The sequence below is a fragment of the Volvox carteri genome, assembly GCF_000143455.1.
Source record: "Volvox carteri f. nagariensis unplaced genomic scaffold VOLCAscaffold_38, whole genome shotgun sequence".
NCBI lineage: Eukaryota > Viridiplantae > Chlorophyta > Chlorophyceae > Chlamydomonadales > Volvocaceae > Volvox > Volvox carteri.
Genome location: NW_003307581.1, coordinates 112,401 through 137,125, shown reverse-complemented (window position 1 = coordinate 137,125; position 24,725 = coordinate 112,401). Strand labels below are relative to the sequence as shown.

At 59.4% G+C, this 24,725-nt stretch overlaps 4 protein-coding genes across 4 annotated transcripts in view; 2 read left to right on the top strand and 2 right to left on the bottom strand.

Annotated features, from left to right (window-relative positions):
• Nucleotides 1-203: 203 nt before the first annotated feature.
• VOLCADRAFT_106094 (uncharacterized protein) lies at nucleotides 204-8,460 on the top strand (the record flags this gene model as incomplete). The annotated part of the gene is made up of 14 exons (XM_002953768.1): nucleotides 204-654; nucleotides 734-786; nucleotides 1,039-1,252; nucleotides 1,660-1,928; nucleotides 2,251-2,406; nucleotides 2,583-2,729; nucleotides 2,860-3,084; nucleotides 3,383-3,867; nucleotides 5,663-5,806; nucleotides 5,954-6,157; nucleotides 6,504-6,606; nucleotides 6,969-7,068; nucleotides 7,330-7,551; nucleotides 7,954-8,460. 14 exons carry the CDS (start codon nucleotides 204-206, stop codon nucleotides 8,202-8,204), a joined length of 3,024 nt encoding a protein of 1,007 aa, XP_002953814.1. The 3' UTR covers nucleotides 8,205-8,460.
• A 943-nt stretch (nucleotides 8,461-9,403) lies between these two features.
• Nucleotides 9,404-15,943, bottom strand: VOLCADRAFT_106093 (uncharacterized protein; the record flags this gene model as incomplete). Its single annotated transcript, XM_002953697.1, has 12 exons — nucleotides 9,404-9,667; nucleotides 10,221-10,352; nucleotides 10,790-10,894; nucleotides 11,239-11,318; nucleotides 11,493-11,679; nucleotides 12,259-12,354; nucleotides 12,572-12,782; nucleotides 13,161-13,225; nucleotides 13,693-13,776; nucleotides 14,422-14,574; nucleotides 15,724-15,792; nucleotides 15,938-15,943. 12 exons carry the CDS (start codon nucleotides 15,941-15,943, stop codon nucleotides 9,404-9,406), a joined length of 1,452 nt encoding a protein of 483 aa, XP_002953743.1.
• A 256-nt stretch (nucleotides 15,944-16,199) lies between these two features.
• Nucleotides 16,200-17,451, top strand: VOLCADRAFT_94530 (uncharacterized protein; the record flags this gene model as incomplete). The annotated part of the gene is made up of 4 exons (XM_002953767.1): nucleotides 16,200-16,270; nucleotides 16,367-16,392; nucleotides 16,818-17,093; nucleotides 17,318-17,451. 4 exons carry the CDS (start codon nucleotides 16,200-16,202, stop codon nucleotides 17,449-17,451), a joined length of 507 nt encoding a protein of 168 aa, XP_002953813.1.
• A 1,450-nt stretch (nucleotides 17,452-18,901) lies between these two features.
• The window catches only part of VOLCADRAFT_94529 (uncharacterized protein), a gene marked incomplete at both ends in the record, with an annotated part of 21,393 nt that continues 15,569 nt past the window's right edge, over nucleotides 18,902-24,725 (bottom strand). The window contains 10 exons of the mRNA XM_002953696.1: nucleotides 18,902-19,995; nucleotides 20,318-20,561; nucleotides 21,030-21,157; nucleotides 21,304-21,430; nucleotides 21,694-21,777; nucleotides 22,141-22,272; nucleotides 22,456-23,064; nucleotides 23,234-23,580; nucleotides 23,782-24,226; nucleotides 24,609-24,690. Coding sequence (XP_002953742.1) covers nucleotides 18,902-19,995; nucleotides 20,318-20,561; nucleotides 21,030-21,157; nucleotides 21,304-21,430; nucleotides 21,694-21,777; nucleotides 22,141-22,272; nucleotides 22,456-23,064; nucleotides 23,234-23,580; nucleotides 23,782-24,226; nucleotides 24,609-24,690 — 3,292 coding nt within the window. The remainder of the gene's footprint in view (nucleotides 19,996-20,317; nucleotides 20,562-21,029; nucleotides 21,158-21,303; nucleotides 21,431-21,693; nucleotides 21,778-22,140; nucleotides 22,273-22,455; nucleotides 23,065-23,233; nucleotides 23,581-23,781; nucleotides 24,227-24,608; nucleotides 24,691-24,725) is intronic.

Here is a 24,725-nt window from a genome sequence, read left to right as displayed (position 1 = left end):
GAACTGGAGCTCATAAACAGCCGTGCTTATGTAGTGCCCTTGCCGCTTGCTAACCTTACAGTCGCAAACAGACATATGTAATTTTACATATAGTTGTAATAGTGGTGATCATAATATGGTAGATGAAAGGTATTTTATCTGTGGAAACAGCTCAACCCGGATCTAATTTGCGAACTTGTTCACAGCTAATCCATGGACATTCCATGCCAGGCCTACATCTGTTTCCTTTCAGCTTCTCGGTTATGTTGCATTTCTGTGTAATGATCTTCTCTGCAGTCCTATTTGCTTCAGCACAATCCAGACATGTGCACCCCGCCTGGTTCTTTAACACACAGTCTGAATGGCACTTACCTTTTAGTCAAAGCAATAGAGCCCTTCTATCCGAGGTTGCCGGCGCAAAAACTGCGCACTGCGGGCCGCTCACCCGCAAGCTGGTGCAGGGGGTCGCGCGGGAGAACACCGTCCTGGTCACGGTTGTCGACAAGATTATCTGGAAGTGCTTCGGACCCAGCTATGTCGAGAACATCCAGGCGGCTAATATCTCCTACTGGCTGATAGCAGCCCTGGACCCAGAGACCTCTATGGCACTGGCCTCCATGGGGGTTAAGCAGTGCTTCAACGCCCCCCAGGACCGCCTTAAGTACAAGGGCTCAGGTGCGTGTCACATCAAGAGAACAAGGCATCCCGCAGCCTCTGGATACGAGCTTAAAACGGGTAATAACCCTCCCTCCAGACACGAAGTACCAGTGGGGTGGCCACCACTGGTCCATGACAACGTGGAACAAGGTGTGGAATGGGTGGAGGGATGGCAGGGTTCTGAAGCGTAGCGCAAAGCTGTGTGCGTGGTCCCGACCAATTGCAAAGCAGGTCATGCACCACGTTCTTTGCATGCAAGTGGAGCTAAGCTTAGGTGCTGGGAAGCTAAAATGCTTTCAGTGCAAGCGGCTTTCTATCTTGCGTGAAGCCTCCCCACGGCAGCATCCCCGGCTTCCCAAGAGCCACGTATCTATGCCCCTAACGCGTGCACGGCTGCCTCAGGTTCACATTATGAAGAGCGTTTACGAGATGGGCGTTCACGTCGTCCACTCGGACATGGACGTGGTGTGGTTCAACGACCCGCTGCCATACTTCAAGTCGCTGCTAGAAAAACCCGTTCACATCGTCATTGCTACAGACGCCGTCACCTCGGAAAACCCGAAAGGCGACACGGGGTTGGAAGCCTTGACTAGCCCACATGCCAATATCAACACTGGTGGGTAGCGCAGGGTTGCGAGTTTCCCCTTTTCCTGGCTTCCTTATCACAGCTTCTTTACGGATTGCTCTCCTCACGGCATCGCATTGTACGGTGCTGTTGCGGGGTCGACAAGACGCGGTTGTAGACAATGGACCGTTAATGCCATGGACCGACGGTGACCACCCGGCCAGAGCCCGCTCTTCGGGAATCCCTGTGGAGTCAGAGGGGAGAGGAGGCACCCTTACTAGGAAAAGGACATTAGGATGCATCCATTCATCGCCTTCATCGTGCAGTAAACCTCTGGCTGAGGCTTGCGGCCCTTAGCTTCTGTGCTTGCCTCGCAGTGGAAGGATGAAGGCCAAGTGTACCTGCTTTGCTCTACGGTAACAACTGTTATGTGCACCCGGGGGCGGGCCTCGCCGCAGGTATTTATTTCATGCGGCAGTGGCCAGGCGGATTGGAGTTCTTCAACATTTGGCTGTCCTGGCAGGACAAGCGCATTGGCCACGACCAGGATGGCTTCAATTTCGTCTCTCGCGGCTATTACTTTCACGGCGATGCGGACATGCCTCTTGCCACTCAAACTCAAGACCGCATGTTTTACTGCGCCTATAGCAACACCACAGCGGTCTCCTTCCTGCCCGCATCCATGTTTGGGAATACGTATACCTATGTGAATGCCCGGCTGTGGGAGGTAAGGCTAGTACGAGTTGTTTGCTTCAGGTCCTTTGCACTGCGGTGGTTCGCACCGCTTGCTTTGGGACGTGGCATCTTTGTAACCATGCTATGGATGGCACATGGTACTTAGCGTACTTAGGTGCTTAGCGTATGTTTTCCTGCTAATTGCTGGCAGTCATGTTGGCTGGATAAGCAGCTAGGAGGTTGTGGCAGCCCCGGTCATAGAAGGGGTGCGACGGGTTCAGGTTTCACCGCGCTTGGTATGTTGTGTCCAAAGTCTTGGCTTGCTTGTGCACGAGGCGAACCGACCAGGACCAACCCGCATGTGTTTTTTGCAGAAGCTGGATCACCCTCTGTATGAAGTGCACTGGGTGTGGGGTGGTAGCACGATGGAGAGTAAGCGCCAAAATATGCGGGACGCGATGAAGTTCCATGATGAGCCCGAGTACTACACTTCACCGTATTTGATTACATTTGCCCTGGAGCAGCTCAAGGTAGGAAGTGGTGGCGGTGGCCTCTTGTTCTACTGCACAGTACTCGGATTTTGCGCGTAGTGGTTCCACTCCTGCTGCCGAGGAATTTGCTCGTTGCCCTCTCCTATGGAGAATTGTGGTTCCAAAAGTCTCGTGGGAGCATCCAATCTTCCATCTTCGCGCGTGCTGTGTTGCAGATGCCGGAGGGCTTCAACTCATGGGAGGTGCCTCGTACAGAGGAAATGATTCGCTTCCACGTGACGGCCGCCAACCATCAGCTGCAACAGGCCTACTACGCCTTTGCTGCAGCGCTCATAACCAACCGCACGCTGGTGATGCCCAGGGTAAGTCGGAGTTAAGGCTGCGACGCTGTCTGACTGGTTGCGGCTATCCTTATTGGCTAAGGGATGGCTAGACAGACGGACTGACTGGAAATCGAACAGCATGTAACACATTGCCACTGGCTTCTCGCAGTTTTTGTGCTACTGCTCCAAGAACTGGTATCAAACACAGTCTTGCCGCATCAATGACGAGAAGCTGGCGACATTTCCGTTTGTGTGCGCGCTGAGCCACGTGCTGCGAGTGAAAAAGCTGCAGCAGGGATTTGAGCTGCCTGCCAACACCGATTACTCGGGGCATAAGGTGTTCATCCGAGAATACTCGTTCTTGGAGAACCCCAAGGTTCCCGACGAAATCAAGGTATGCCGTTGGGCCTGGGGTGTGTGTGTGTGTCTATATGTTCCTTTCAGTAATCTGGAAGCATTGATGAATCCTGCTGACGTTTGTTTCTCGAGCTGATGGATATTGACCTGCTCAAAATACCCAACCGAACCGCCACTGGGGAGTGCTGGGGGTTGCTGCCTCAATGACTAGTTGTCGATTCCGCACCCAGTACCCCAACCATGTCTTTTCTCGCCTCCTCCCGCATCTGCACGTGCTGCCGGCTCACTCAACCGCTTCCTTATTCGCCTGCGCCCTCCCAACCGCCTCTCCTCAGCGGTCTTACCTCGAGGTGGTCCCCTCTGCCGTGCCGCGGCCGCCGGGACAGCTCACCGCCGACCAGCTTGTCCTCTCTACTGACGATACGAGCTCCCGAGGCTACGGCCGGCGCATCACCGTCGCTGCACCGCTTTCCGACTGGGAGTTCCACAAAGTGCTGGAGCGCTACGGTGATGTGCGCGTGGTGCACCTGCCGCAGCCCAGTCGCACGCTGTCGGGTTTCTCCAAGCCTGAGACAGCAAAGCAGTTTGATGTGGAAATCCAGCGGCGTGTGACGTACTGGTGCTGTCGCAGCCCACCCGTCATGGCTACCAAGAACCTAACGGAGGGGGTGCAGCTGGTAGGGTTGCCACAGAATCGCTGGGAGAATTTGCCGTTGCTAGGGAAGCGCTACAGCTACTTGCACCAGACCCCGCCGCTATCAGGGACGAATGTGGGCGCGAGCGTTGGCATGGGCTTACCCCTTTTGGGGGAACCCAAAAGGTAAACCAAAGGGGAAACCCTTTGGTTGTCCCCTTTGGTTTACCCTTTTTGATAGGGCTTTCCCAGCGCTACAGGGCGCCTAGGGTCATTCGGGATGGCGGGTGAGCACGGGCGATGCCTTCAATTTATGCTGATAATCCAATAAAAAATCATTGCCACTTTGTAAAATGGTCTATTCTTATGCCATGTAGTGGAAGTGGTTTAGCGTGAATACATGTGTCCGTGAATGCGAAGGGAAGCGCTGATGAAGTGATGTGTGTGTGGTCCCAGGATAAGGGAGGTCCCCATGTGTGATGCCCGCGGTATCGACGTCATGTACGGTGTTCAGTGATCCCAGAGATGTACCCAGACCGCTTGCTAAGTGTGATATGCATGGATGCACTGATTGCTTTGGACGAGAGCCCTGTAAAGAGTGGTTTGATTTGAGCTCTGAAACCGCCTACGAAACCATTCCAAACCGCTACCAAGAGCACTACGTCATCTCAGCAAAACAGGATGATATGATGAAAATGGCCTTGAATGTTCGCGCCTTGAATTGATGCCGACAGACTAAAGCTGTGGATTGCAGGACGGACGACGGTAAGGGCTAGGATGCAGACTGATGCCTCAGTGCAACTAGCAGTTCAGGAGGGAAGAGGCCGATGCTCATATGTGCGTAGGTTACCTGTGGGCCGATGCCGTCCGATCAGAGGTTTGCTAAGAGTTGGCAAGAGGCTTTGGATGTGAGGAATGCTGGATGGTAGCTGATTAATTGAGCGAGCGATGCGTGCTGGCGTGTGACTGCCGGCTGTGCAGGCAAAGGGAATATCTAAGGCTTTTTGGGCAAGAGAGGGGGATCCGGACACACATTGTGAAAGTTGCGCAACTATCTGAAAATCGATCATTGTGAAGATGAACTTTCCACCTTGGTATAGCGCAGTCCTGGGCTCCGGGTTTTCCTACCCTGTACTCGGTCGTTAACGGTTGGAAACTTAAAGGCCAACGGCAGGCATTACGGATCGTACCCTCTAGTCCCATTCCAGGGCCATGCATTCTCGGGAGGACGTACATAGTTTAAACACAAGGTACCGTCAACATTGCGACGGCTGACCATGTCCTGAGCTGTAACGTTTCGGCCGGGCAGCACATCATGGTATTCATACAACTTCCCTACGTGCAACATGTTGACCCATAAGTTGGGCAGGCCAATCGGTAGATGCCGCTGTGGTTCGGTTTCTTAACACGCCTGGCTTACTCCTTAGATGTCGCTCTACCGTAGGCTCTCTCAGCCTTCATACCGCGCGCGTTTTATGATTAAAAAGCTCACATAACATGCCAGGACGCTGGCTGGACCGTTTGGCCTCGCAGAAGATCAGCATCCATCGAGAAACAACCAATGGTGTACAACCCCGTCCGTACCTTTTGCTCACGACACCGTTTCTCGTTTGCATTCTGGTTGTAGTATATACTTGTATTTTATTCTTACGACGAGGGTGCGTGAAAGCAACTGCCTTTGGGCTTGGAGCGGCTGGGCAACCAAACCTGTCGTCGCCACAGGCAACGAGACTTTGGTTAGCAGCACGGTGCCTGGGCAATCTTGCGAGGGAGTGTAAGGCGAACTGGTGAGCCAGGCGCTTGTAACACCCTCCCTAGCCTTCATCGTTGTGACCACATCGCATCGGGTGATATACCCACGGCGCTGATCGGCCGATCAGCCGATTGCACTAGTTGTTGCGATACTGGATCGTGTTCGTATGCTGTTGCAATCACCTTCATCCTCTTGTTGGAGACCTGTCGGCGGATTTTGATGCTCCAGGTGCACGGTTGAGCGCCAAGCGGACGTGAAGCTTACCATAGGCGCCATCATGCAAAATTCTACCTTGCGCGCCAAGTCGTTCTCTGGGGGCCCTGCCGTGGCCGGTCGCGCTGCACGGCAGACGAGTGCGGTTGCCAGGCCCAGGTGAGCGTCCGCTTCTCAAGCATAGCCCCCAACGCCCAAATTATAACTTCGCGCCAATCCGACTCAAAGGGGCCTGCTGCATTTCACCGGGCGAAAGTCGCCCTCGTTAGCACGGTGTCGTTCCACTCGCTGGCTTTTAACTCGCAGGTTGCAGACATGGAGCGCCGTGTCCCCTAACGCGGTAGCAGCGGCCTGTACGGTCACTGGGGCAATTCCGCCGCCGCGGCGCAGCACCACCAGCAGCCGGGCCCCCGCGTTCTCCGCCGCGCAGCCGCCCCGTCATCCGGGCCGTCGCTCGTCTGTCAAGGTCCATGCGAACTGGGGGGCCCCTGTGGAATTCAAGCCCGCCAAGTAAGGCACCCAGCAGTCGGCGACGAACTGTTATGCGATTACCGCTTTCACGTCAGCAGCGCGGGATCTGTCAATTCTGCGTCCCCTGCAACTGCTTCCTCCTTATAGACCTCGCGCTATTCGACCGACCCGTATAGGTCGGAGTCCAGCTTTGCCGCTGCAACTGCCTTGGCCCATGTATTGGTCCCAGGCCATAAGGTTTTACATTCCATATGCACAAAATAGAAACAAAATCAATGATGCTAAACTATGCCACATGTCATGCTGCGCGGGATGCCTTGATGGGCCGGGTCGGGTCGTTGCACAAGGCGCAAAGCTCAGTGCCGCCCCTCGTGTCCACACGCAGGATTGTTTCCAATACGTCCGCTGCCGCCGGCCCGCTTCACAAGCTGGTGATTGACGTAGGCCCGCTTGCCGCCGGGTACGCTGTGCCCGGGCAGTTTATCCAGGTACGATGGGCAGGCAGGAGCCAGGGCAGGGTGTGTGTGAAAGGCGGTCATGGTGACACAGTGCGAGTGGGGGCATGGTAGCCCCGGTCGCCGACGTGCAAGTTGTGGCGATAGCGCACGCGTGGATGGTGCTTGCGACGGTGATGGTGCGGAGTGATGGTGGGCGGGGGGCCTGTGGTCTTCCGTGGGATCTTTCATTTAATCCCCGATTCATAACTGCGGCTGCGCTTGGTTGGTGGTCCCCTGTCTTCACTGCTATTGCTATAACGTGCCGGTTCACCCGGGTCGGGCCCAGCATGCCTCCTAGCATGGAAAACCCCCTTAAAGCGTAATCCCTTATGCCTTGCGACTCGGCTCCGTAGATCAAGGTGGGTGACAGCAAGCCGGGCTTCTTTGCCATCGCGTCCGCACCTGGCGCTCATTCGGACGGGCTGCTCGAGTTCCTCATCAAGGGTGCACCAGGTGGGTTGGGTTTGCGGCAGCCGTGCAGAGACCCGCGGTCAACCCCAAGAATAGGGCCCGATTACGACATGGAGCTAGGTGTCACGTCGGGGCAACATAGTCTTGCCTGGAGACGAAGCCGTTGTGGCTTCCTCCAACAAATTATACTTGGCATTCATCTCCGCCAACCCCCTGTCCATTAAGCCGCTCCGGGCCCTGGGAATCCCCAAAGCTGTAGTCGAGATCTAGCTGGTTGACATGCGTACGTTGGTATGCCCGCAGGCACTACTGCCGAGTTGCTGTGTAACGCGGGGGATGGCACTGAAGTGGCGGTGAGCCCCGTCATGGGCAAGGGATTCCCGCTGGACCGCCTGCCGGCCTCCAACACCACCGCAGTGCTCATGTTCGCCACTGGCTCGGGCATCAGCCCCATTCGGGCAGTCATTGACAGCGGGACGCTTGCAGGCAGGGACATCACGCTATACTACGGCACCCGAAACACCGGTAAAAGGGTGGGAGGTATTTGGGTTCCAGGGGCGGGGTGGGAAGGTATGATGTACATGGTTTGCTAACTTGCTGAGGGTCGGGTTGGCTGTGTGCTTCCGCGGGTGATCAGCTTAGGGAGCTCCCTTGTTGGGGAGTCCAGGTTGAGCGGCGAGGCTTGTTTTGGAGGGTGGCTGCTCCTCTTTTCCTGGGTAACTTACGATGCAACGCATTCTGTACTAACCGCACTGGTTCCTTCTTGAACCCCACCAATCCTAAGGCCTTGGACAGCTTCGTATTCTTCCGCGTTGCATGTTTGTGGTTAGGTCGTCCTGACTTGACATGCGTCCCTTCCCACCTCTCTCTCCACTCGCTCGCCATCCATTGGCCTGGCCATCCATCTGGTCACCCCTGGCTCTACAGACTCTACTGCGTACCGGGAGCTGCTTCCTGACTGGCAAGCCAAGGGCGTCAAGGTGGTGCAGGTGTTCAGCGAAAGCAAGCAGGGTTACGTCCACGACGTGTTTGAGCGGGAGGGGCTGTCCAAGCTCCCCGCAGATGCTGCCAGCGCTGTGGGTGCGCTGCTGTGCGGCCACAAGGGCATGTGCCAGGCGATTACCTCGCTGCTGACCGCCAAGGGAGTGCCGCCCGAGAAGATCCTGCTCAACTTCTAAGTTAAAGGTCATGGTTGTTAGTCATGGTGATAGTGATAGGCCGGATTGACTCTCCGCGGATTAAGCTTCTATGCAGATGCGCTGCTGTAGCCGTTCTGTTGTTGGTGCGGGCTCTCGCTGTTAGATGTTTATTTGCATGTGACCGCATGGGGACGCTTGGCTGTTGTGGTGTCTAATGTTGTGTGTAATGTTGTAGGTTTGGCGTTGCGGTGTAGGTTAAATTGGATTGGGCTGAAGTGGGTGCCGCAATTTTGTCATCGAGCGGACCTCATGGCGTCCAGTTCTGTCCCCCAGCCCACAGAAAAAGGCTGCCTTTTTAGGGCGCATTGGAAATGGGGTCAAGGTGGATGGGGTTGCGGTGAAACGCAGAAGGCATGCTTTCGTTGCTTTTAAACCACTAATGCATCCAACCTTTGGCGCTGTATAATCAGCAGTCTTCCGCACGGGACGTGAGGTATTCAGGAAAGGAATGGGTTAATGCGACATGGAACAGGTCGATCACGGCCACATTTCTATTTAGGCATCGGCCACAATGGCACGTGTGGAGCTGTTCCGCCGCAGAGGTGGCACATTGGGAGAACACCGTGTGGCGGGCACCGCCCAGCAGACTAGACAGCTGCATGGACGATAATCCCTATGGCATACATTCGACCGGTCACCGATCGGTAACCGCTACTTCAGCCGACGAGATGCTGCCGTGCAGGTCTCTCCAGATGCACTACCCTCTCCCGCCCCCGTCGCCTTCACTGCATCCCTCCTCACATCACCCTTCGCCTCTACTGCGCCGTCCAGAACAAGGGACAGACAAGAACGGATAACCCTCGGCTACATCTCCTGAACGCACGCATGTCATGTCATTTTAGCGTCTCGTCCAATTAGTCTCCCGTACGCACATACTTCGTCGAGGCTACAGTTATATGCTGCGCCTCGCACCTCGCAGCCTATATTAAAACACACTCCATTCTCTCCCTCACGCTTCCGATTTCTAATCGTAACACGAGGGTAAAAGGCAAGCAAGTCATCGCACGCTCTTCCCTTCAAAGCTGGGATCAGGGTGAAAGGGACACAGTCATATGAGGATCCCTTCTTCCCAATCACTCCCGTACTCCACTTGCCCCGGCTGCCTAGACAGCTGCCCAGCAGCTGCGGCTTTTGCAAAACAGCCATCACCGCACCTCCTCGCCATGGTCCTTGTCCTTTTACTTCTGTTCCCCAGCTCCTGGTGTGCGCGGGGCGACACCACTCGCCGCGAACCCCCAGCTCGTGGCGGTGGCCGTGGAGGTGGCGGCCGCAGTCTCACGCGCCGCCCCTGCTGCCCGCTCCGCCGTATCCGCAACCCCCTTCGCCTCAGGCGCCACTTGCACCTCCGTGCCTGCTGTCACGTAAGCCGCCGCCCTCTCCCTCTGGCGGGCTGTCCGCAGGTACGGCAGCACCACATTGGTGAGTGCCTTGTCGAATAGCTCCTGTACCGGGGGCAAGTGTCCGTGTGTGAGGATGAGGATGAGGATGAGGATGAGGATGAGGATGAGGATGAGGCGACCGCCGCCACGACAACGAGAGGACACACCACAACGGGCGGAGCAGGGCAGCGGGGCGCCGACATCGCCCCAATATGTCACTGTTTAAGGGGCTACTACTACGGGTTGTTTTTACGCTAACGACAGAGGGAGGACCGACAGAAAGAGGAGAGGGCCGAAGGTATGACGGGCATCATGCAAGGAACCGTCGTTAAGAGCTCGGCTGCGTCACCTGAGAAAATCCAAAGATAGTCGGGCGGACCCGTTGGGTAATTAGCGCTGTTCAAACAATTGGTAACTGTCCAGGGGTTGGGTAGAGGGACAACGAAGAGGCAGGGAACGGGGCGGGCGTGGTGCTGTCCGAATCGTATTGTACCGGCAACTACCTACAAACTCTATTCCTGTATTCCTTCATCAAAATGCTGAAGATCTGGAGATGACCCATGCCATCCTACTCCTTGTTCGCGATCCCTATCCTTCCGGCCACCTAGCCGCCCACCGGCTGGTCCAAGAAGACGAAGTGCCCCGCGTCGTCAATGATCTCCACGGTGAGGTCGTTGGGGGCGGAGGGGGGTCGCTCCTTCCGGAGCCGCGCACACAGCTGCACCGCGTACTCGGGTCGCATCCAGTCCTGAGTGGTGAGGGAAGGGAGGGCGCGTGGAGGGGAGGGAAGGGAGGGAAACCATGTACTGCAAAACCCAAAGAGGCAAAACTGCCGACACGTCCAAAGCACACGTGGACTCCTGCTGCCGCAGGAGCCCAAAGCAGTGGTGATGTGCCTGGACCCCAGATGGGTAACAGTTCCGGGTGCGGAAGGAGGGGATAAACAGACCGGGGGGTTTTCGCGTCCCCGAACACCCCCCGGGCCCCCGGCCCCCCCCCCCCCCACACCACAACACACACGGTTCCCGGAAGGGGAGGGAGGGAGGGACGGCTGCCCGACCCCAAAAGGCACACAGCAGCTCCCCTCCCCTCCTCTGCTTTCCCTCCCCTCCAGCACTTTTACCCTATCGCCATCCCCACCCCCACGTCCACCCCCCTATTCATTCTATATGAGGAAGCACTCACATGTCGCCCGTAGATGAAGGTGACCGGCACCTTGAGTTCGTGCAGGCGCTCCTCCAGGGGGGCGTGCGCCCAGGCCCCCGGGGCCAGCAGGTGCCGCAGCGCGTACTGCAATCAGCATGCAAGGGCGCCCACGGTGTCGGCGATGGGGGGGATTATAGCAGCAAGTGGAAAGATAGCTTGGAGGTGCTGCGGGGCAGTCCCTTAAAAAGGAAGAATCAATAACTCTGGCAGCAGTCTGAAGTACGGGAATGGCAGTCAGTTTGGACACACAGCCCCGAGGGGAGACGGGGAGGGGCGTAGGGGGGGGGGCCCTTGCGACGGTGCTTCGTGTGCATGGAACGAACGAAGAGGAAAAGAATGGCGTGGCAGCCAGAAAGGTAAGGGATACAGGGGGCGGCCAGGTACACCACCTATTCACATTCCCACCATCCGCACCCATCCGCACCCACCTCGCCGCTTCCGGGCAATGCCGCAATGCTGTAAAAGTACTCCTTGAACAGGTCGATCTCTCGTTGACTGAGGCCCTCACCTGGAGAGGAAGAGGAACGGCGGCGGAGGAGGAGGAGGATTATGGGGAGGAGGATTATGGGGAGGAGGAGGGAGGGTATTGAGAGGGAGAAGCCGCAACCCGGCATCCCGACGCCCAGCGTTTGACCGTGACCACCCATCCACCCACTGCTACCCGCCACCCACAAGCACGCACCGTGATGTGAGAATCTGTTGGCCACGTACTTGAACACCAGGTTCTGGCCCCATGGACCCAGGCCCCGAATGATGGCCCCCGGCGTGACGCCCTTCTCCCACCCCCACATGAACATCTTGAACATCTGACCCCGCCAGCTCCATTTGTCGCCCAGCCAGCGCCGCTCCCAGTCCTCGGGCGCCTTGGGCTGTCGGAGGGGGCAGGAGGGGGTGGAGGGAAGAGGGGTCAGGCCGGTGGCATTAGCTGCGATTACTTGGCTCACACATGCGGGTCAGGCTCTGCGGGGTGCTAAGTGACATGTCGCCAACCGAAGTCTGTTGCTGGGGGAACGGTGGGGCCTCAAGTACGTGTGTGTGTCAATCACACCAGTGCATGACCCAGGGAAGGGGAGGAGGGGGAAAGACGAACCACGAACGAGTGAAGCTGCTGCCAGGGCAAGAGTGTACCAGACGTAGAACTGACCGAAAGGCGTCCGTGAAGGCAGAGGAGGGGGAACGGGGTGAATGAGGTCAATTGGGGGAGAGTGACATGCATGATGAGAGTCCTTACAACACAACACCGGCCGTGGTAGACACGAGGGGAGGCATGAACGGCCTAAATCCCTAATCCATCCCAAGCGCACCACACTGCTATTGCTGCTGTTGCTGCTGTTACCTTCCTCCCTAGTTCTGCGCTGTTAGTTTGACAGGGGGTCTTGCAACAGAACGGCAACAGCACAAAAGACGCACAAGGGGAGCCCCTCCCCCTTCCCCTCCCCCTCCCTCACCACTCCCGCGGGGCACACCAGCACCAGGTGTTGCACGTGCTCCGGATACCGCAGTGCGTAGTTGGCCGCCAGGTAGCCGCCCAGGCTGTGACCCACCTGCAAGGGGGGGAGAGAGGGAGGGGGGCGGAGTGACAGGAAGGAGGTCTGTCGCGATGGTGATGTCCAATATATGGTTGGGGTGTTAGGTAAGTGACGGGAAAAACCCTAAAGCCACCACAGACTGCGCAAGCGGGGGGCGAATGGGAGCGCCTCACAGGCTGGAGCCACTTCGCCTCCCCGCCCGTCCACATGCACCCTCACCCCCTCCCCTCACCCCCCCTTGGATACCCGGGACATCCAGACCCACCAGGACCATCTTAGACCCCTCCAGCCCCGCCGCCCGCCGCCACTCCGCCAGGCTGGTGAGGAAGAAGTCCTCCGCCTGCTCGCGAGTGCGAGCCCGGTAGGGGGGCCGGCCGGAAAGGCCCGTGCCCAACCAGTCCACCGCGAACAGCCGCAATTGCCGGGCTAGACTGGGAAAATTCCTATAGGCGGCCGGGAGAGGTGGTTTCGGAGGTAGCGCTAATGAGCGACGGTGTGATTGTACGAATAGGAGTACGAGTACGACATACGGTAGTGCACTGGACGATGGTGCACTCACGTGTTGCATGCAAGGTACACCCCCCCCACCCTCCTTAATCTGCAGACATCTGATCGCCGGGCACGTGATGGCGACGTCCCCCGCCTCTCCCCGCCCCTACCAGCGCGCTCTGCAGCCCCACGGCCACACCCCGCCAGGGTAGCCACCATCAGACGACCGCCCTTCAGCTGCTAGCCACCCTCCCACTCTCCCACCCTCCCAGCCGTCAGTCAGTCAGCCTCCCAGTTACCCAGCCAGACCAGACCGCCATTCAGGCACCCACCGGTAGTAAAAGCCCACTCCCGCTCCGTAACCCGGCATCATCACCACGGGGGGGTCCACGCGGTCCTGACCCCCGGACAAGGTGTGCAGGTAGGCCTCGGGACCCGGACCCACTCGCACATCACTGGCCTGCATGGGGCCATCCAACCTGCAGTAGCAACCGTAGCAGCAGCAGTAAGAGCAATAGCATCAGCCGCAGCAGCGGCAGCAGCGGCAGCAGCAGCCGCACCAGCCGCAGCACTCTCAGCGAGAGAGATCCCGATCCCAACGGAGACCGTCAGCGCTGACTGGTCACCCGCATATGGATACAAGCAAAATAGGAGAGGGAGGTCATACAGACTACCGAGCCGCCTGATGATGACTGCCTAGCTCTCGACTTTCTCCCCCTTGCCTTCTTTCATCCCCCATCCTGCAGCTGCCCCCTTGACCTCCTCTCGCGGCTCAAACGTCACGAGCCCACAAGCACAAGCAACTGTTCCAATTCACCAGCCGCCAAGCCAGCCCATCCACGCAGTCAGCTCTCTCTCTCTCACCCCGGGAAGAGACGCAGCACCCGGTGCTCCGCCTCCCTGCCCTCTTGTAAGGAGGTCTGCCGCCACCGGGTGAATTTGGTCCACCTGACAGGGGAGGTCAGGTCGGGTCGGGGAGAACGTGCGGCATGGAACCCACGTGTGGCTGCTGGCGGGATGGGGGGCTCCTAGACTTTGTAGGGTACTGGCAGCACTGGGAGTGGGGAGCTCCCCACGGGAATAGGGCTGTGTGTTTTCTACCCCCCTGAAAAAAACTTTGATAATGTTGTATTATATTATATCATATTTTTATGCCTTGATAATGAGAAAACCGCCCACAGCTCCATTCAACGCTGCAAAAATGTAATGACGTTACGACGCGGCGGCAGAACTTCAACCATCTAGCAATGCGTTTGAATTGCTCGTCTGCATGTACGCAATTGCGCTTAGAGAGATTCTGTCTGTGTAGATAGACGTAAATCACGCAGGCGCTGTTGCTGTTGTTGTTTCACATCCCCGTGCGCAACCGGGTGCGGCCAGCCAGGCGTGCTGGACTACTACGTGAGCGTTCGTTAGCGCCTTCTTTCAGCTGGGAGACCATCACGCGTATGGCTGTGGTCTGCGGTCGTGCCATGGGGTGCTGCCGTCCTTGTCGTGCTGTGAGCGGTTGCGGCTGTCAGTTGCGTCGTCAGTTGCAAGTGTGGTTAGGTAGTAGTTAGGCACTGCACGGGTCTGCAACGTGTGGACGCGTACCAGGGGATGGGAGTTGGGGGAGGCATCGAGCTTGAGGCGTCCATGGCAAGGCCGTGCAAGCTGCTGTGCTGGGTGCAATAGGCAAGGGCTCCAGCCCCGGCCCCAGCTCCGGGGCCTGTGGGTGAGTCCGGTTGTACGTGTAGTTTCTGGAAGCTGCGTGATAGTTGGGGCCCGGCGAAGGGGGGTGGGTTTTCCATATCACACAGCGGAAGTTAGTTGGAGCCTCACGGTGTTGACAGTCTAGTCCTCAAACTATGAGCAAATATATATGAGGTGGAATGAGACAAAGCCGTGAAGGGATTCCGTTGTCTCTAACCTGAAACGGGATCGAAGTTGGACGTGGGGCCGATGACCACGTACCAATACCGCCGCCGAAGCAAGCCAATGCCCTACTGCAGCTCGAAGACGCCTTGCTCCTTGTTTCCGGCTTGCTGCAGCTCCTAATCTATGCATCTAACAGCGCGTGGCGTAACCCAACGGTCATAACGCGATGAAGGCAGGGAGCCCTAAAAGTTCCGACGTGTAACTTTAGTTTTTAAAGTCAGTAGTTACATCTAGTTGGCCGTGCGACGCCCGCGTACGCTCTTGGCACGTTCTCAGGTTCTTGAACACGTACGGCTAGAAGCTGGTCCTGAAAATGCGTAAGAACGCGGCGTAAAGATGTAATCCTGTTGTAAAGATTTACGAAACCCTCATACCGAAAATGTCTAAATGGCAGCAATTCTGGATGCGATGCTCCCATGTGCGAATGTTCAGTTTCCAGTACGATGCTCGTCCAGAGGTGCTCTCCGCATTCATGCATGGGATCTGTACATTCCCTAACCAAATCCTGAGGATGAAGAACTGTACTTTATGCTGTATAAATACTTGCCAGTATGTCGCGGGCAACGCACGGCTCCGAACTGCCTGCCTTGTGCGCGCAACAGATGCAAGATTAGCTTTATTGCTTCGGCGAAAACATCATGGACATGATACAAACTATAGCAACTCAAAAATTTACAGTCGTACTTTAGTCCCAGGGCGGAGTTCGAGCAATCAAGGATTACTTGCAGTCTGCGGGACCTCCGATGGCAGCGAGGGCACGGATGCAAGGTCTGGATCTCATGTAGCGGTAATTTCTACTGTGGCCGCGCTGGCAGCGCTGTTTCTGCTGGTTCCCGGCGATGCGGAGGCCACTTCCATATCAGGGCTGACCGATGCGGCGGTCGATGCTGTTGAGTCTTCCGGCTGGCTGGGACCCGCCGTCTTCGTCGCACTTTACGTGGCTGCAACCGTGTTGCTGTTTCCCGCATCGGTGCTTACCCTCGCTGCAGGCGCCTTGTTTGGTGAGCTCTTCCCGTGTCCTGGGATCTCATGTCCACGTAACTGCACCTGACAACGGGTGGGGCCGAAGATGATTGCTGTCAAATGCCAGACTACCTAACGCTCAGTTTCTGTGCTTACCGACTTACGTAACGATCAATCCCAAATCACGCGCCCGGCACCTCGACTCAGCCCAGCTCCTCCTTTTACACACCTTCATCGACACCCCCAGCCCAATCCCTATGAAACATCTCGCCTCTTGGCGCCGTGGGTCCCTTGGCGCCGTGGGTAATACCCGCTGGCGGTCCCCCCCTTTTTCCTCCCCGCGTATTATTACCGGGATATATACCACCCTGCTTTCCGTGTTAGCCCGCACTGCACCCGGCCCGCACAAAAACGATCCGACAACCCGCCCACTTCCACTGCGTGTTGTGTCCCCAACTCACCTTCCAACCACCAACACAGTTATTATCGCCATGGCTAGTCTATTTCTGATCCATCACCGCCACCTCCCTCTCTCCCTCTCTCCCCCCTCTCCCCCCTCCCGGTGAGCCGCAGGCCCCCTGGCGGGCACGGTGTGGGTCTCCCTGGCCTCAACCGCGGGGGCCACCGCCGCCTTTCTGACGTCCCGGTACCTGGCCAGACCCTGGGTGGAGCGCAAAGTGGCAGGTGGGGACACCACTGCTGGCGGTGTGTGTGTACGTGTGGAGGGGGAGGAAAGGCATTGCGCTGCTAGGGGCCGGAGGAGAGCGGGTGGGGGACGCATGGAGGGACGGTTGGACCGGGCGCCGGTTAGTGGGTTGATGTGCCGTTGCGGGACTGGGGACCGGCAGTGTCAGGTGGTCTGGAGTGAGGAGGAGCCGCAGGGGAAGGTGGGGGAGTGTGGAAGGGTGGGGGGAGGGGGCAACGCGGTGTGGTGGCGACGGCCATGGCATGATCGGGATAGAGACCCCTGTGGTCGTCTCCCCATTATCATCGGCGGCGGCGGCGGCTTCCTGCCTTTCCAGCCCTTCCCCCCAACCGGAATTGTGTCTGCAACACACCGCCACCTTTTGCTAAACACAGGTCACGCCGTGTCCCCGTGTCCCCCGCAGACCTCCCCCGCTTCAATGCCGTACTGAAGGGTGTGGCGGCCAGAGGGGCGTACGTTGTGTTCCTGTTGCGGCTGTCCCCTCTGGTGCCTTTCAACTTGTTGAATTACGCTCTGGGCCTTACTGCCGTACCGCTATTGCCGTACGTGGCGTCCTCGTGGTTGGGCATGCTACCGGGCACGTTTGCGTACGTGTATCTGGGTGGCGCGGGCAGGGCCGCGGTGTCGGCGGCGGCGGGCGGCGGAGGAGCGGTGGATACGACGCAACTTGTCTTGTACGGTAAGCCATTACGACAATACGGTAGTACAATACGGTAGTATGGCCTTAGCGGTCTGTCTGTCTGTCTGCCCGTGTGTTCCTTGACACCGAAGGGTGTGTGCAGTGGTGCTGTCCCCCTACCACACAAACCCCCAGCACGCCCTCACACACCCACCCCATCCACTAATGTGCGCACTTCGGTCCACTCCGCCCCGCGCCACTTCGGCCCTTTGGCCCCCCGGCAGGTGTGGGCGCAGTCGCCACCATCCTGGCCACCAGAGCCATCAGCATCGCCGCGACCAAGGCCCTGCAGGAGGAGCAGGAGGGGAAGGGGGAGGAGCGGGCTGCTGGGGACGACAATGCGGATTTCAGGCGATGACAACGGCAATGGGCCGACCGTAATTTAATTCCTTTGTTGCGCATTTTTTTGTTTTTGTTGGATGACGCGGCTGCTCCTGCTTAGGTGGTATCCGGTTGTGGAGGATCTTGTTGCCATCGTTGCAGCTATTGCAAAATCCAGTTAAGGTGCGCCTTCGCTGTTTATGCCATTAATCTGGTCGGGGGGAAGATGCGGAAGATATAAATAGCATTCCCGGCCAGGGTCTTAGTGGTTCGTTTTTTTTTAACTTTCCGCCGTTTCGCTTTGCTGGCTGAAACGCTGTATGCTAATGCTAAGTGAGCGTGTTTAACTTAGGGTTCTTATGCGAATGTGATTTTTTTATCCTTGCGTTGTAGTAACTGGGTCCTGCACGGTCTTCAACTCCCACCGCCCCGTGGGACCAGCTTCAAGAAAGGGATGAAGGGAATGAGGGAGAGCAGGAGGATGCCAGCCTGGCAGGGTGCGGTGCCTGCGGGGCTACACTCGCCAATCTTTAATCCACGCACACGCAGGTCTATGTATGTATATGTATGTATGTACGTACTATGTAAGTCTGTATGTATGTTCGAGGCCCGGGGAGGAGCCAGAGGGCTGAATCGAGCTCCCACCACCACCACCACTGCTGCTGCTGCTGCTACTACTACTGCGACCATGCTGCTGGTGTGATGGAACGTAGGGCACTGCCCTGACGAACGCATTACCTTGGGCGGGACCTCTCACATCTCCACCACAGGCGCGGGCCCGCCGTTGAGAGGGCTGGTAAGAGCGAGACGAGGATGGGTTCGTTCTGTATCCAAAACACACGTGTGTATGTGCATGTATGTATGTACGTATGTATGTATCTGGCAGGAGCGCGCATGAGTAAACACAGCTGCTGCTGCCAGCGTCATACGTCCGTGGATCTGTAAAGGAGCTTTTACGAGAGACCAAAACTTGAGAGGCTTTGATGTTGTTGCTGGTGGTGGTGGTGGTGGTGGTGGTGGTGGTGGTGGTCGTCCCAGCAGCGGTAATGTTTTCTGATACTGCGGAGCGCTCTCTGTTGCACTGCGCACTGGGGAAAGCTCCCGGACCACGAAGTGCACTGTGATCCCCGGACGGGCTTCCACTCGCCCACCCCACCCCCCACCCTGCCCCGCGCGCACTTCATGGCACGATTCATGGCCACCTCCCCTTAGGGGAGGGGATACCACCCAACGATGCCGCCGGTGCGTCGCACGACCATGCATACACATACATACATACAAACTCACCGACCGCATCTATCGCCACCCGTTCCCGCGGCTCACGTCATTGAAACACACACAGTCCTAGCCAAGCAAGCAGGCCGGGGCTCAGCCCCTCAGAATGAAATCCTAACCTAATAGCTGTATAAGCTGTTAAGAGACCACCAAGAGGCTGCATAGTCTCATGAACACATATAGCCGTGGAATGACAGCGCGTACGGCTGGTACTACAACGACAGCGGTGACGTCACAACCACGTACTCCGCCGCCGCCGCGTCCTCGTCCCGCACTTCCCGGAGCCCGCGCAGCCTCAGCACCGGCGCACGCAGCAACCCAGGCACTACCGGCAACATCACCGCCTCTACAACCGCCACACTGCCTTTCGCCTGTCCCAGTCGAATACTGCCCCGACAGCCCAACGCCTGGCGCCACTGCCAGGGACCAGCACCGGCGGCGGCAGCAGCGCCGCCGCCGCCGCCGCCCATCGTGCCGCCAGCAACAGCGGCCGTGGCTATGGCCGTCGCGCTGCCCGGCAGCGCGCCGGCGCCGCCACCGTCAGCGGCGTCTGTTGCTTCGATGACCTCGTACACCGCGACATCGGCGTCCTCGGCGGCAGCAGCGGCGCCGCCAGGGGGGGCAGCAGGTGGCGAAGAGACTCGCGTCACCAGCCACGTTAGATGCGTGGGTTGACCCAGGGAGGCGGCGTGGGGGCCCAAAAGCCGCACCGAAACCAAGTTGTGGGTGAGGGCGTTGGTCGGCGGGAACTCCAGGATGAAGCCGTGTGTGAAGCCGAGCCTCGCACCACCACCACAGCCGCCGCCGCCACCCAAGCTGCCGTCGTACATTCGTGCACCCGCCGCCAGCGCGTACACGCCGTTGTGGCTATAGATGTTAGGGCAGTTGGTGCTGGCAGCCGCCGGCGGCGGCAGCGCCGACGCCGGCGGTTGCTGCTGCTGCTGCTGCTGCTGCTGCTGAGCGGCCGACGCACGGGGCTGAAGGCCGTAGCCCTGCACGCCGTGGCCTGCACCGCTGGGGCTGGCAGCCGACACTACCGCCGCCGCCGCGGCGACGCTCGACTCGTTGTACGAGCCACTTGGCGTCAGAGCTCCTCCATCCCCCAGCAAGGCGCCCGCGGGGGGAGCCGGTGGTGGCGCCGAAAGCGGCGGCAGAGGATACGGGTACCTGCCGACCTGCTGTGGCGAGTTGCCCGGCACTTCGAACGCCGCGAGGACCGAGCCAGCCAGTGGGGGCAGCACACTGAACGTCATGTGCAGCAGGCAGCAGTCCTCCTCATGCAGCCCGGGGGGCTCCTGGAGGGCCTCTGGGGGGTTGGCGTGGGGAGGAGAAGATGGCAGTAGCAGTTGCAGTAACGGTAGCAGCAGTAGCAGCAGCAATAGCAGTTACAGTAGCAATAGCAGCAGCCAAGGTTTACAGGAGATATTGGCAGCAAGTGTTGGTTGCAGAATTGCCCAAACCAACCCAAGCAACTACCCAACCAACCACACCGGCAGCAGCAGCAGCACCACCACCACCACCAGCTCCTAAGCGGCCTAGCTAGGGTTCGAGGACCTCCAGGTGCAAGTCTCCCCCGGGGCCCTCACACCCGTAACCCGCAATTCCCCCCATCCCCCACCACCACACACCTGCCGCCCTACTGAGGATGAAGGCCCAGCTCACCCCCTGTTGGGGGCCCAGCTGCAGCGGCAGTAGCCCGGGGATTAGCGACGGGAGGTGGCCCCCAACGGCGCCGCCGCTGCCGCCATCGCCTAACCCCAACACCAGTCCGTACTGCGGCTCCAGAACCACCTCCGTCACCAGTACGGGCAAGGACAGGCAGCTGGTCGCGTTCACGGACACCAGCACCTGGCTGTCTGGGCGCTGATAGGCCTGTGCCGGCGAGGGGTGTGTGTGGGTGTGTGGTGGTGGTGGGGAGCTGTCAGGCAAGGTGGCGGGGAGGTGTCCACAGGCTGGGGAGTGGGGGCGGCAGGGAAAGACGCGAACACGAAGGGACAGGACAAGGAAGGAGGGGAGGAACGCGCTGTGTGTGTTTGTGTGTGTGTCATTGCAGGCTGTCAACGTTACCCCAGCGACGGTGAAAAAACAGGACATCAATGCGTACGTGCGTGTGTCTGTCTCATGACAGGAGACGCAGCCTGCTGGGTGCTGTTGTGTGTGGGGAGGGCGGGGCCGGCGGTGTGCACACTCGGCCACACTCTCCCCGGCTGGCGTGGGGCCCGACCTCACCCTCCTCTCCCTATTTCAGGCAACAGCCTTGAACTCCCGTTCCACCCCTTCCCACATGGGCCCCGCCCCGCCCCTGCGTCTTGTGTCATTTCATTCCCCTCCCGTTCCTACCGTGGTTCGAACCCTGAAGGGCTGCTGCAGCGGCACCGCCAACGAGGTCGCCTGTGAGCGCCACACGCCACCCCGCAGCCCCTCCACCACCACCTCCAGCTCCACAGGGGGGAGCGGCCGCTGGCCTCCTGCAAGATACGATGTACGTACACGCACACAACCTCACAACGACAGCGGACAGAACAGCAGCAGCAGCAGGATTGGGTGTGTATGCTGCTTTCCGACCCGTGGGTCGCGGCCGGGGGTAGAGGAGGGAGGGAGGGAGGCACCCTACCTGGCACCTGGCTCTTGGGCCCCGGTTGAGGGGGTGGCGTAGTTGCGCCGCCGCCGCCGCCGCCGCCGCCACCGCCGCCCGCACCTGCGCCGGTGGGCTTGCTTTCCCGCCCGTTGCCTGATACCGTCTGCTGGCAGTGGCATCAAACCACACCGCCAAGAAGGAGAACGGGGGAGGTGATGTGTTACAGACACCGTGGTTAGTTAGTTGCGCAGAGTTACGACATTCCGAGGTGGCTCAAGTGTCAGGTTGACACGCTCCGCAGCCGCAGGCCCACACAGCTGCATGAGGACGTGGGGGACCCCTCTCCCACAACACACATACATACACACACATACACACACATACACACACAATTACACAGCAGTAGCAGCAGCAACAACAGCTCACCGCGGCGCCCTGCCGGCTGATGAACCTCCGGCCGTTCAGCCCGCCAGCGGTGCCGTACCGTGATGACGTCACTCCCGCGTGAGCCTGACGCCACGCATCACCGTGTGTATGTGGGGGCCCGGGGGGTTCGGCGGGAGTAGGTGGGGGGTTTGCACGCACACGGACCGGTAGACACGTCAATGCTGTACGACAGCCCCTCCACGATGGAATGCCAGGACGCCTGCCGCACCCAGGACACCCATCACACGGCAGGTAACACCGAATACCCCGCCCAGTGGTTGCACCAGTAGCGCTACCAGTACCGTACCCTACCCTACCCTACCCTACCATGCCTTACCTTCCTTTCTTACTTTTTCTTTTCCTTCTCGTCCTGCGGGGACCCCCCACCTAGCGGGGCGTCGCCCTCACACCCCACGCACCAGCGCACCCCGCCGTACCGTACCGTACCTGCTGTACTCGTACCAACTCCGGAGCCACATCCAGCGGGGCCTTATCGTCTGGTCCCATCACCGGGGCGGCGGGGGGCACCCACACGGGCAGCCACATCAGCACGGGGGAGCTCAGCGGGCCCGCAAGGACCTGCGGGGGAGGGGGGAGAGAGGGGGAGGGGGGGGAGACGAACCACGAGCGAGTTAAGCTGATGCCAAGGAAAGACTGATGGGGGGGGAAGGGGCGGGGGAGGGGGGGCCGCGGGCCGCCTCCTCTCGGAGCCCGAGAGCCACATGGACGAGTGGAGATACGAGATGGGAGTAACGGCCGCACCTGCGACAGATCTACCCCCTGGCGACTGTGAACCGTCCACTGCGCCTCCGCCACCTCCGCCACCCTGCCAACAGCCGTACAACCAGCGGCGCCGCCGCCACCGCCGCCCGTACTGCCGCTACACACAAGGGAACTGTCCACGCCGCCCGACGGCGGCGGCGGCGGAGTGCGCGATGAAGATGATTGCGACGTCATCCGGGACGGCGGCGCCGCCGTTGCCGCCGCCGCCGCCGCCGCTTGGTCCACCGCCACTCGCTGCAAGTCAATGACGGCAACTCGGCAGTGTCCGGCCGCCTCAGCCCTTCGAAATGTCGGCGGAGCAGCCAAGGCGCCGGGCTGAGCTGGGTAGTCCGGGCATGGAAGATGGTGATGGTTAAAGGAGGGAGTGGCGGCCATGGCGGCCACGGCAGGGCTTGCGAATCCAGTGACGGCGAGGGGCGGGAGGGTGCCGCCGTCGCCACCGCCGCCGCCTTGTGCTTCAACAACGAGGGGCGGAGGGGCACCGCCCGTGGAGGGGATGGAGGGCATGGCGGAGAGGGGCACCTGGGGGGTGGAGGCGGCGGCGGGGGGACACCACTCCCCCACTCGCAACGCGGACTGAGCCCGGGCCTGCGGCAGGAGGGGCAAGAGGACGTACGGCAAGTGGAAGTACGACAAGCGGAGGAGGTATGGCACGGGGACTACCGGAGTGAAACAATTGCATGGAAACAATGCTTGGTGTCAAACGAGCCCTGAACCGTACGACAGACGTACAGTATACCCGCCCTGCTTGTTGTACCTGAACATGTACCCGTACGTACTGCAAGCCACCGCGATTGGCACCTCCTCGTCGTCGTCCTCCCCCTCCTTCTCCGCCGGCGGCAGCATCGCCACCCGGGCCCTCCTCGTCGTCAGCGCCATGATCACCTGCGTCATCATCTTCGGCGCTGCTGCTGCTGCTGCTGCTGCTGCACCTTGCCCCCGCCGCCTCCGCCTCCGGGTCCGCGTCCAGCGGTGTCAGCGCCACCCCCAGCCACTGCGGCAGCCCCGCCGCCAGTCCCCCCCCCACCGCCACGGGAGCCACCCCCAGCCGGGGGACCAGGGGGCCCACATGGAGAGCTACCTCCAGGTGCCGTACCTCACCACCTGCTTGGCAGATGCATAGGTAGGTAGGTAGGAAGGTAAGTAGGTAGGCAGTAAGTTATAGAGAGAGGTAGAGAGACTGCGTGTTGACATGTGTGTATGTCTGTCTACACCCGTACGCGTGAATACATAAATCTGTATATAAGCACCCTCCCGCACAAAACACACACACTATACACACACTCTCGGGGCCCAGTCCTGTACCTTCCACGCGCCCAAGCTGCGCGATCGCCGCTGCCGTACACATGGACGAGCCGCTCAAACCCAGGCCGCCAAAGGAAAAGCTGCCGCCAGCCCCCGGCGCGCCCGAACCCGCGGCCCCCGCGGCCCTGGCCCCCAGCCCCACGAATCCGGACCAGCCGCTTGTCAGCGCGCGTATGTCAGCTGCGAGCTGGCCCGCCGGTACGACAGGTATACGGAGATCGTACGATCCAACAGAGGCGGATAGGTGGCGGGCGAAGTACAGGCCGGGCCGCATCGGCGCGATGCGGAATGTGAGGTGTGTCAGGCCCGGCTGGAGTACGACAGTACGGGAATCTGCAGAGACCCCGGTCATGCTGGACGAGGCTGCGGGCTCGGGGCTGCTGCCGCTACTGCCGTCACCGCCGCCTCCTCCTCCTGTGGTCCCGGTGGCTGTGTGTCCAGGCCCCTGTCATCGTGGACAGCGACGGAGGGACAAACATACATCCACATATACTTAACCTCGGGCACAAATACATCCACATATACATACAGATAGACAGGGTGTGCGGTGCTATCCTTACTAGCATCGCCATCTACTTGATGGAGCGAGCACTAGCCGCCCCCCACCCCCATCCCCCACCACTTCTACGCTACTAAGACCACTTTCCTCGGTGTGAAATCGGGCCCCCTCCATCCCCCATTTCCTGCAACTCGCTCGGGACCCACACAGGTTGTAACTGTAATTGTACTTGTGGCCTCAGCCCCGACACAACCATTCGCATAGAACAAAGGATCACGAAACCATCCCAGAACCAATGGGTTTACGCATACGTACTACAATAACGCACCTGAACGTGCCGTACTTCAACGAGGTGATGGCACGCCAGGTCGTCTCCCGCCGCCCAGCCCGGTCCTGGGTCGCCGCGGACGCTGGCGGGGGAGGTCAGGCCCCCGGCGGCGGCGGC